General features: G+C 29.1%; 1 protein-coding gene across 1 annotated transcript in view; it reads left to right on the top strand.

Annotated features, from left to right (window-relative positions):
* The window catches only part of LOC129961613 (elongation of very long chain fatty acids protein 7-like), a 30705-nt gene extending 20723 nt beyond the window's left edge, over positions 1 to 9982 (top strand). Inside the window, exons 4-6 of the mRNA XM_056075120.1 lie at positions 1190 to 1263; positions 4728 to 4787; positions 9874 to 9982. Of these exons, the coding sequence (XP_055931095.1) occupies positions 1190 to 1263; positions 4728 to 4743 (90 nt within the window). The 3' untranslated portion in view covers positions 4744 to 4787; positions 9874 to 9982. The remainder of the gene's footprint in view (positions 1 to 1189; positions 1264 to 4727; positions 4788 to 9873) is intronic.
* Positions 9983 to 13005: the final 3023 nt, after the last annotated feature.

The raw sequence follows: 13005 nt of genomic DNA, 5'->3' as shown, positions 1-13005 counted from the left end.
TTGATCTTGAGTGTGTTCATTTCTATTGGACTTGCTACATTCACCTCATCTACGTGACAATATGATAATGTTCATAGGACCTGACTGTTTTGATATTATTGGTCATAAACTAGATTCATGTTCATGTCCATAAGATAGATTCTTGTTAAACTAAATAGTATAGAAAATGTATATTAATATTAATATATAGAAATGTTCATAGAATGTGTTTCCGGTAATGTAAATATTCATAGAATATATTCCTATTAATGTGAAAATGATACATTATTGTTCAAATTTCCATGTGTGAGTATTATTATGAATATGATATATTAATGTTCAATGGATATTATGTAAAGATAATACAAACACATCTTATTATATTTGTATTAGTATTAAACGGATATGTTAATGTTCATAGCATCTTCTTCTTTACAGTGATTGTAGCTTCATAAGACGATAGATTTACCAGGTCTCATTTATTCTATTTGACATTTCTTTATGATACAGGAATGACTCTAAAATAGAGACTTCTATCTACATGTAGAGTCTAGTTTAAACAAGATGCATAGCCAATGCTTATAAATTATAAAGACTTAAGGAATGTATCCACGATCACTCCACACCGAGTTTGTAGAATGGTCGCATTCCGCTTATTTCTAGCATATTAGTTCATCATTTAGGCTAGTAAAACAACAGAGCCAAGCCAGCTTCAATTCAAACCCTTGGATTCACGCTTCTCTTAACCTTTCCCTGCATTCATGAAATGTCCATTGTAATTGGCGTAGAGGAAATGGAGTAATGGAAATTTCCATTATATATTTTGGATGTACAATCGCTCACACCCAACAATGTTAATTTTTTTCGATATACCACTAATGCTCCGTGTTTGTTTGCTTTGGTTGTCAACTATTGGTTTCAAAGTAATGCATTTAACATCCAGAATAAAACTGGGATGTATTTTGCAACATACAAATATTTCAACTGAATGTAAACTATCAGAATAGATTCAACTACTTCATCAATTTTCATTAAGAACACACAGTTTTATCATTGCACGTGAGAGGAAAAAAGTATTCCGACCATATGCGTGAAAACATAGAATCACACATTGGAAGATATGAGAATATAACATTTGTCACACGATTGTAACCTATTGAAGCATTTTCAAAACTTCTGCTTGTTTTAACCCTTTTTTTTTCCAATTCAGCATTACACATTGCTAACAAATGAATGGGATATGAGATGTTACGCCGGTTCTCTAGAATCCCTCCAAAAGCTCAGGTAAGAGTCTGAATAATTCCTAAATTCATTATAATCTATCTCTGAAGCAATTTCCTTTTTTACCTTCTTGTATCGGAAATACACAATATTGTGAACTTCAAAATATTCAAATTTGAGCTTTTGACGATTCTCCATGTTTCCGATCTTCTTGAGCCGAAGGACCAATTTCTTAATATTATGATATTTATTCTTTTTTCTGTGAAATTGAAAACTCAAGCTCTCTTTGAATTAGAAGGATGAAATTTGGTAAATGCTTTTCACACCAAAGAAGTAGAAACTTATCAAATTTTGAAAAAGCTCCGTTCAGACGAAATCTGCTTGTCAGAATGACAGATGATAAACTAATGCTTTAACTACAAACTAAAGTAAGCTAGATCAACAATATTTCGAACAACGATTTAATATCTTAAATGTAAATGTATTAAATTTGGAATGAAATCGGTCTAGGGATTGTCTATCTATTTCATTAAGTATTTTACTGCTCACAAATGCGTTAATTCAAAAGCGTAACACCTTATGTAAGTGAAATTTGGTTCAGAGTTTCAGCATTTAAATTTCAGGTGTTTCTCAAATTTTGTGCCTTCTTGCTCAAACAATTGACCGACTGATGGACTGGGTTTTCACAAGAATCAAACAATTATAGCGTAAAAATTTGTTCAATTTATATATGCAATTTATTTTGCAATCTTATTGTATTAATTTGTAATTCTGTAATAGTCAAATTTCGGTCAAAAAAGGCATTCCAAAAATATATCATTCTTTCCTAGTAATTATATATTAATTGCATTATAACGATAAATCGTTCTAAAAATTGCAAACTATTAAACTCTTTCGTAAAATTTTTGTTCGTCAGTGCAATGTTGGCATGCAGTAATAATATATTAGTATATTCATTAGACAAATGCAAAATAATATATATATATATATATATATAATTTTGAAAGTGAAACAGATTATTTAAGAAAACAGAAGTATTTATATTCACTTTCCGATTCAGATTTAGAAAACAAGATTAATTTCTTATTATAAAAGAATACCTTGTTTAAACACCAAGAAACTGGAGTAGTAATTTAACTTAACACAATGAATGAGATCCTTATTAAAATCTTCCAACTTTATCATTAATTTATTTTTAACCTGAATTAAGTTATATATATATATATTTAAACTAACACGATGAATGGACTCCTTATTAAAAACATCTTCCTTATTAAAAACTTTATCATTCAATTTTTTTTAACTTGAATTAAATTTTAGGCAAAGAATTTAATAATATTAATTTTAATAAATATTTCATTACAAATAGTTCTATGAATACTGTTGGTGCAAGATCCATCCATTGCCATTAAACAGACTCACTTGAAGGTCGATGCTTACAATATACGCGATGACTTCGGCACCATTCCATCATTCAAAGAAAAGAAATATCCATCCTAGTGAGTCGCGTCCACTTTTACCTGCGTACTTTTCATTTCCTCCTCCTTTTTCTGAAGTGAGGATCAAGTATTGCCTTAACAATGGAAAGGAACATCGAAGAATTTTCATTGTAAAACCATTCAAGTCAAAATGATAGAACTTAAAACCATTTTTTAGTGAGGTGTATAATGGAATTTATTCACTCGATGTTTCAGATTAAACATAAACGTAAAATCGAGAGTCATTTAAAGAATATACTCTTTTCATCCAACTAGCGATGTCTCAATGGCTGACCTTTGGGAATTATGATTCAATGGTAGAAGATTCTGGAACAATACTCATTAATATAGGTGAAGGATGAAGGTCTAGTGCTCGCCAATTCTTTCCGTTGGTATGACATAGAAGTTGCGGAAATAATTTGCTGATGGCCATTGAAACTATTTTGTGAATCTTTCGACCAAGTTTTAAAATTACGAGGTCACTTCCAAATAAAACTCATTTCTTTAATTTAAAATACACGCAGTAGATCCTTGCCAAGCGCGATTATGCACAAACGCGTTGGTTGTTTTTATTAAACCAGCTGGCTTTGATGAACACTTTGTTCGTCTAAATTATTGGCGTTTCAAGCTGTTAATGGATTAATATGGCGTATATTGGAGTTTTTTTTTTTAATTTCACCAGTTATTTGATAAAATTACAAAACATGAATTCAATTGAATTTCAGTTTACTGAAAAAAAATGTAGATTATTAGGAATAAAATGTAGATGAAATTTTACTACGGAGTTAATGAATGCGTCTGAATTTCACCATTACATTTACAAACACTGTTACGCATACCGTAAGAAACTGAATTTAAAATATAATTAAACTTTATGCGAAAAATTGTAGGAAATGGAGTTTTTGATTTGAAGAAAATAGAATAATACTGAATTTTGGAGAGACGGTGAAATTTCTCCAGAGCATTTCTAATAATGCTTTTGCCGTTCAAAGTATTGAATTCAATGTATCTAAAAACTAAAATAAATAAAATAGTAAGCAGTTTGAAATTCATATGATAGTTTGTTTACATGCGATCGTTGCCATTCGATAGAATGCAATTGGATATATATATATATATATATATATATATATATATATATATATATATATTCCCTGCAAAAATACAGCTGAGTTTTTAATGTATTGCCATTGATTGAAAATTAATTTAAAGAAATCATACAAGTTGTAAGGACGAAGACGGCGGTTATTTATCAATGCCAATTTACGAAAGATCGTTTAACACGAGTCTAAGTGAGAGTGGAGACAGTGAAGATGATCAAATAGATGTCCTACCAGTTAGTTAAATTAACTGCTAAAAAAAGGACACAGAGGGGCACCTTATTTTGAAGTGAAAATTGATTCAAATGAAATTAGAAAAGGTTATTTTATGACTGGCACTGGAAAATTGCTAGTTTATTGCCCAATTTCTGAAGAGTTAAGCCACTATCACGCCGAAAAAATTATCAGTTTTTTAAAAAGAATATTATATCGTTTACTTATTTATTAAGGATTAAAAAAATTCAATTAATCTTTATTCCATTTTTCCTTTTAATAACAGAAATATTATTTGGTTATTTGGTGGTTATTTTTTTAAAAAAAGGTTGTCGAAAAGAATTTAGTCGAGCCAAATATTTTTCCATATCTAATTCCCTGGCGCCATCTCTCTTCTGTAAAGTGAAATTCCTTTCATAATTTCAGCTATTTTTATATTTTTTTTATATAGATTGGTAGATGTGCAGAATGAGATCTCATGTATGCATTATATGATTTCGGGTATATTTAATAAACTATAAAGTTCCATGCTTATATAAACAACATTCTGTCTCTCGATGTTTTAGTGTTCAAATATGAGCAAGAAAATGTGGAAATTATGAATCAATGTAAATCAGATAGACGTTTTTATGGTGCAAATGTTTCTTCTTACAGTCCAAGGGAACAAAAGAAAGAATTATTTATCATTAATATAATTTTTTACATAAAAATTTTAACCAAAGCATTTTTATTTCAGGGTAAAATCTTTATAGCATGGAATTCACTTATTGAAAAATATTTAGCTTTATTTGAAACGGTAAGTATTCATGTGTTTAAAATGATATTATCAATGATTCTAATGTTTTCTTCAGTTTGTCAAATAATTATTCGGGTACTTCTTATTGCAGTAATGTATGAAAGCTTTTAGGAAGATAGGCTATTGGACTTGGAAACATGTCCTTTTTAAAAGTAGGCAAACTGCAATCACATAAAAAATATTTTTGAGTAATTTTGAATTTTTTTAATTGCAATCCCCGATTCTTAATTTTTGAAATAATTCTGAACAATGAGAAATCCCCAGATAAAACACAAATCACTTCAAAATAACTGAGGATATAAAAGAAAACGGTTTAGGGGCGTTTTCAGTATATACAACAGTAGCATAAAGGTTCCTCCATACATATTTCTCCTTTTTTTAAATCTTTAATTCATTCATAACTTTCCATTCCATTTTTTTGCATTCGTATGCTGTAACTTTACTCTAATAAAAAATATGTTTTTGAAGTTCTCCTTTGGGAGCGATGAAACATGATTAAATAAGAATTTGAAATAGATTATTTTTATTTGCGAAAGTATCCAAAAACGTTCAGAGCAACTTTTTAGAAAAATATGGTGTCGACATACTTTAACCATATTTCCGGATTTAAGACTATTAAAAAGTTGCAATAAAATGTCAAAATTTGAAATAAAAATTAATAATTTTTGAAAATTGATATTTAATAGCAGAAATTTAAGCAAATTTTTATAAATACTTCAAATTAGCTATACCGAAAACTATTACTCTCATACGAACAAAACTTATGCCAAAATAAACTACACAGTTTTACAAGTTGTGTGGTTATAATAATAAATAAAATATTTTAGAACCAGTAGAAAATTTATCATGAAATTTTTAGTAAATTGATGACGTTATTATTCAATCAATAGACTGTAAATTTAAAAAAAAAACATATATGCACTCAATCTAAATTCTTTTAGTTCATTCCCCAGCAAATATTATAAAGAACAAAATCCACCAAATTTCATAGCAATATGTTTGTTATATTTTGAGTTATTTGACTTGAAGTGAGCAAAAAATAAGTAAAAATAAATTTTGAGAAAAATCTATTTAAAGTATATAGTGACATGTTTTAATAATAAATTATGTATGTACATACTTAAAATTCATCACATGTATAGATTATACCTTTTTCCTCTTCAGCTTTTAATAATTTTTCTATTTTTTTTCTGGCAATTTTTGCATTTGGCAATGAATGAAGCCTATATTCATTTATTCTGTCTTTGTCGAGCTGAGCAAATGCTCTAACTGCATTTGCACTAGGATACACTCCAATAACCTTATAGATATTCAGTAATTTTATAAAACCTTCGTTAAAATGTATTACAGACATAAATGCCCCTAATTTGAGCGTTCGGAGCTTAACAAAAACGTTAGGTACAAATTTCCATAAAACACCGTTGAAACTTTCATTGCGATTTTCCGTTTTTCCGTGTAAGCATTGCTTTAAAAGTTTTTATCACATAGTTTCATGCATTATAGTTTTACGACATTTAAAATATTTTTGGGGAGTCCCTTTGACTTGTCGCTGTAATTTAATTTATTACACTCAGTTCTTTGAAATTTGCACCAGCTGTTGGGCCCAGTTGGGCATTCACTATGCATAGGCTGTTTTTCATTTGAGCAGCGATGAAAAAGGACGCAATCATTGTGCTTTGCATTTCTTGCAAATTGCTTACATTACTACTAGGGACCGGTATACCGGGATACCGAATACCGGTATTTTGAGCCATTTGTACAATTTTGTAATGCCGGTATTCACAAGTTTAAATACCGGTTTTTCGGTATTTACTAGAAATTTTTGAAATTGTCTCCACTATATGTTCAGGTATCGCCAACATAGCAAAATAGTATACGTTTTTGTTTTTATGTCTCCCTAACGGGCGAAATCAATTAGCTAATTAATGGCTTAATTAATTGCTTAAATCTAAATTAGCGAAACATGGATTATCCCTGAAAGAAAATATTGTATCCATAACGACTGATGGAGCAACAATTATGAAAAAAAGTTGGAAAGTTGATTGGGGCAAATCAGCAGTTGTGCTATGCGCATGGGATTCAATTACGAGTAATAAATGTATTATACCAAAAAAAAAAAAAGAACAGAAGAATCCAAATACTGTGGATATAGAGACTTCGCATTCCAACTTTGAAGAGAGTAAGAGTGAGAGTGATATTTACAATGAAGATAATGACAATGTAATTGGTGAAGAAGATATTGCTAATGAGAATGAAATATTAACCCATCCAGAATTGTTTCCTATAATTTATAAAGTTCGAAAAATTGTTAAGGTATTTAAACGTTCCCCTATAAAAAAGGAGATATTACTAAAATATATACTAACTGGAAATAAAACAGAATATATGTTTATATTAGATTCTAAAACACGTTGGAACAGTTTACTCCTAATGATGGAACGATTTTTGAAACTGAGAAATCCAATTCAAAAAGCATTAATCGACTTAAACCTGTAAATTAATTTTTCAGATAGTGAATTCGAATTAATATCCAGAACTATATCAGCTCTACTTCCAATAAAATTGACTATTGAGGCATTATGTCCACGAGATTCTAATTTATTAACAGCTAATGCAACAATAAATTTCATGTTGCAGTCACTGAAAGAACAGCACTACACCACTATCTGAAGAATTATATATTACATTGAAAAATAGCACAGAAGAAAGGCATACCGAAATAGAAAATGTCTTATAGTATTTACATGATTATAATGATTTTTAAAAAGAAAATACCCTATTCAAATCCGATTAAGTTCAGAGTAAATTTTCTTAAAATTTTTTACCCACAGACCTATCCACATTCAGAAGAATTCGGTTCAATTATCGAAGTTTATGATATCACTACTGTCGAAAGTGAAAAGGAATTATCTCTTGAATAAAAATTAGAATTTGCGATAAAAAAAAATTTCAACGAACCAAAATACAATACAGAAATTAGCTATATCCAAAACCATCCGACGAGAAATCGATTTATTTGAAGATGATTGATTTACAGGTAAATACTTGGAAAAAGTATATCGCGTATTGCTAACAGCACCACCAACTAACGTAGACGCCGAAAGAGCGTTTTCGACAATTCGTAATTTTTGCATAAAATTACTTTTCAGGCTTAATGAGAGTACAATTGATGCATTATGTTTTTTAAGATCACATTTCAAAAATTTGTAATAGTACCACAGACTGAATAGCGATATTTACACTTTTTTTTGAGATTTAAATAAATTAGATGCTTCTTTACTTTTTTGTGATTATATACTGTTATAATTTATAAGTTACAAATTATTTTTTGTGATATTTACCCTCACTAACAAAACTGGCAAATAAAACAAAGAAACACCTGTGTTTTCTTTCTTTTTCTAAAATTTTTAATGCCGGTATTAAAACCGGTATCCCTTTATTAAAATTTAAAAAATACCGAAGGTAAATACCGTTAGGTACAAATTTCCACAAAACACCGTTGAAACTCTCATTGCTATTTTTCGTTTTTCCGTGCAAACATTTCTTTAAAAGTTTTTTTTATCACATAGTTTCATGCATTATAGTTTTACGACATTCAAAATATTTTGTGGGTTGACTTGTCGCTGTAATTTAATTTATTACACGCAGCTCTTTGAAATTTGCACCAGCTGTTGGGCCCAGTTGGGCATTAACCATGCATAGGCTGTTTTTCATTTGAGCATCGATAAACAAAGGACGGAATGACTGCGCTTTGCATTTCTTGCAAATTCTTTACATTACTACGAATTGCAATACCGTAATAATTTTGTAATTTATCAATAAAAACATCAGTAATTCTGCATTACACACAATTTCCAAAAGTGGCATTAGTTTAATTACTTTATTAAAAGTTTACTAACATTATATTTAAAACTAAATTTCTGTTTATACAAATTTTTAACATTCATTCCTTTAAATCGGCCCTTCCGGTTGTTTTAAGCCCTTTAAATCGGTTCTTCCGGTTGTTTAAATACCCAGTTCCGGTTTACCGATCATTACGAAAATATTAATATCTTGACTTTTAATTAAAGTAGAGACAACGGTAAACCCTTTTTGACTAGCTCAAAGACTGGCATATCCAATAAAAGAATTTTTAAGAAATGCAATTTTTAGTGAAAATCGACCTTTTCAACGTGTTCTGATACCTTAAAACAAAAATTAAACAATAAACAATTAAATAGAATTAACGAAACATATTGTTTAAAATAATCAAAAATTCTAAATAAACTTAGTAATTAACATCAATAAAAGGAGTTTAAATCAAAACGTTTTAGGAGCAGCTAAGGAATATTAGGACAAGTAGTGATTGCCTAAAATATATCGTTTTTTTATCTGAAAAATAAATGACATAATACTATTTATTTATTTTCGACAATATTATCTCATTTGTTTTTCAAGTTTAAACCAAAGAAAAATCATTTTTAAAAGCTTTTGTTTATACCTAATCTCCTTTCACCAGAATGAGTGTTGAATAAAATTAATTATACGACTAATGTTTTGCTTCATTTTTTAAAATCCATTTTACCAACGTTAAGTAACACAGAAGGACCTTCTTTGGTGTACTATTTTATGTTCAATGCAATATAATTACACATATTTTTACAAAATTTGGCTTCTGCGTTTTTTATATTAATTATAAACCCCAAGAATCATTTCTACTTCTACAATCACATATGTGCACTCAAAAGAGATGCAAAAATAATTAGGTTCATTGTTTAAGGTTTCATTATTTGACACTCGGATGAGCAAAATGAGCTATTCGGAAAGTGCCTTTTAAAAAGTTTGTAGTCCCTAAACTTTTTCTAAAATGTACCATAATTTTATTGAAGAATTTAATTGATTTATAATCCAAGAAATATATTTTATTTCTTTTTCGATACATTGTTTGTGATTTTTTAAAAATGTAGTTAACAAATTAAGTTACTATGCAGTCATTTTTTTTTTTTTTTTACCGGTTTGAAAAAAAATTGATATGTTTGTTCTGTTACATCTGATATTGTTTTTCCTTAGCTGAAACATGAAATAATTTTAATTTACCACTTTTCAGATTTTCTTTGTGCTACGCAAGAAGCAAAATCAGATATCATTTCTTCATGTTTACCATCACATTGTCGCTTGTTTACTAGTTACCTGGATTGGGGCAGCACCTGACCTAAGTACTTTATCATGTCTTTTAATTTTCTTTTATCAACTTATTTTTCTGATTTTTTATTTGATATCCAGAGTTCTGTATGTAGTATTCTTACTTTGTACTTTCATGATGAAACCGCAAGCATTTGATTGTTCCATTTTTATTTTTATTAACAAGTCAATACTTATTCCAAAACTCAAAAGTTTACAACATGGCAACTTTCATGTAATAAGAACGATAGTATAATTTTATATATTATCTCTTTGGTCTAAAAACAACTAGAGGGTTCTTCCGTATACAACAGTTTAATTTCACATTAAAGACAAGGACGGTGCTTAAATCAAGAGAGAGAAAAATATGCCTGGAGCATAGTGAGGCCATAGAAACAGAATACAAACTATTGACACGTAGCTATGCACAAAAAGACAAAATCAGTAACATCCAAATAAAATTGGTGTTCAGATACAATAGTTTAATAAATAATAACAAAATACAGAAGGACAATACACAAGGTAAAATGAAATAAAATATTATTAAAATACAAACATATCCAAACACATTCTGTATTATCATAATATTTTTTTTTTATAATATCGTTCCAATTTAAATTTAAGAAAGAGTAATCTTTAAAAATGAGTGCACTTTTAAAATATTTCTTTTAAAATTCTTCTTAATTTTGAAATTAAACATTAGTTTAAGAGCATCAAAATTTCAAATAGATGCCAAAAACACACTTTAAACAGTGACTACTCATTATGGAATTATAAACCAAGTCATCATACCTTCATATTCAGTAAGGAAACAAGAAACCAGAATGATATATTTGTAGCAATAATGAAAAAAGATTTTTCAATTTCTTTACAATAATTAAATATATTGTTGTTGAATACATTTAAAATATTCATTTATTTTATACTTATAGGGTATTTTTGAATTAATTAGAAGAAGATAAAATATTTTATCTACAATTAAGTTAAATCACCGAAAAGAATGGCTTTTCATTTTTTTAAATAATGTAAAAATAATTTTCATTTTGATATTTTCAGAAATTTTGGAGGAAAAAATATTAAAATTCCATTTAACTTTTAATTTATAAATTTAAATAGAATTTTAAAAAAGAGATGAGAGGAGCATATTTCATCTTCCTAGATACATTTGTGCTGAATGCGTTAGTACTAATTCTAACGCATATTCGGCAGAGCGCATCATCTCAGCTAATAATAAAGATGAATGTGAATGTGTGCCTGCATCTGTTGTTGTCCTACAGGAAGTCGGTTTGGCCTGAAGTAAATAACTCTGAAACAAATATATTTTGGAAGATGGGAATATGCATCTATTTTTTTATCATGTGAGAGCATAGTGTTATTTTTTTAAATTTTTTTTTTGTGTGTGTGTGCGTGCGTGTGCGTGAGATGATATTTTAAACTCTTAATTTAATCCAAATTACTTTCCAAAACTTTATCTTAATTTAGACCATAGTAAAATATAAATAATAAATTTCCTGATCTAGTTCTTCTTTCGGTTTAATTAATTAATTTGTAAAAATAATACGCCATCAGTACTACGTATCAAATGAAAATGATGCCTCCGTTGTCCTTGCCAAGGTGTCAAAGGTCAACACGAGTATTCAATTAGCGCGTGGCCGGAAATCCCATGTTATATAAGGTTAGTGATCATTTGTTTCCTTCCTTCTTCTTTACTTCTGCTTTTGTGCCGCAATGCGTCTGCTTGTAAATAAATATCTTTCCCGAGATAGATATTAAAGAGAATTAAAAATACAAAGTCTCTTCACTGCGTCGAACCTCTATTCTGCTTCAACTAAAATAATGTTACATATTATTTAGTCGACAAGGATAGTTTGCTGTGAAAAAAATGTTCAAATGAATTAAAAGAATTAAATCCCCGGAATGAGTGGCAATTTAATGTTACGGTAAGGCTTCTTGATTCGCCGTTAGTCTGAAGATGGTTCCGTGCTGGTTCGGCCGCTTCTTTGCCGTCCATGTCGGGTTACCTCCCTTGGCATAGCGTCTTCAGATCCGACCTCGTTGCTGAAATTCTACGAATGATGGCTCCTGCTGTGACCTCATCCGACACTCCGGCTCAATACCCCGGTATTTTCAGGTCCATATGAAATAGTAGCTAAAAATTCAGATGTAAATTATGAATTAACTAAATCAAATGCATTAACAAAGAAAACTACTGATATTGCCCATATATCAAAATTTAGAACATATTACCCACCAGAAAAATTAAAATTAAGTCATGAATATAATTTAGATTTAAATAAAAAAAGGCATTGTATTTTCCATGTTTCTTCCACATAAACCCCAACTTAGTTTTGCCCGTTGTCTCCACTCGTAAGAGTTAGTTTGTTTTTCTTCGTGATACTCATAATGATCATGTTGCGATAGACGCTATCACAATATATATTCAAAAACTGCAGTCTTATTGAGATGTGAGTATAAGGTCAACCTCATAATTAATTTCCATCTCTTTCTATTTTTATCCCGTATATTTCGTTCTCCACTTTGGAAACAAATATTCCTGGATGAGAGTAGAAAGAGAATAAGAATTATGTCCCCCCTTCTTGTTGTCCTAATTTTAGGTCATTCAGTTTCACCCATTAGTAGAACTTAGTGGACAAGGTTTAAATGCCCCACTAATTGGCTAACTAGTGGGTTAACGATTTTCTTTTAAAATTACACATTTTTATGTCATTTGTTTTGAGTATTAATGTTATAATGATTATTTGAATCTCATATTTATTATTTTCAGATTCAAGTGTTACACACAAAAATCAGAACTATGTTGACATTTTATTATTATATAAGTTCAATTTATTATCCATTTTAAATCCCATTTGATGATTTTGGTGAGCCTTCTATTATTATAGGACACTGTGTGCAAGTATTCTTTAGAGACATTCCTCACCAAAAAGGGACAATAAACTGAGTTTCTGCAGAAAACCATTTTTTATATTATACATTTTAATATTATTATTTTGGTGTTGTTAAATGTTTAAATTTATCAAAATATCACTTTATCTCT

Source organism: Argiope bruennichi, chromosome 2 (genome assembly GCF_947563725.1).
Source record: "Argiope bruennichi chromosome 2, qqArgBrue1.1, whole genome shotgun sequence".
Taxonomy (NCBI): Eukaryota; Metazoa; Arthropoda; class Arachnida; order Araneae; family Araneidae; genus Argiope; species Argiope bruennichi.
This window is presented reverse-complemented; position numbering and strand designations above follow the sequence as displayed.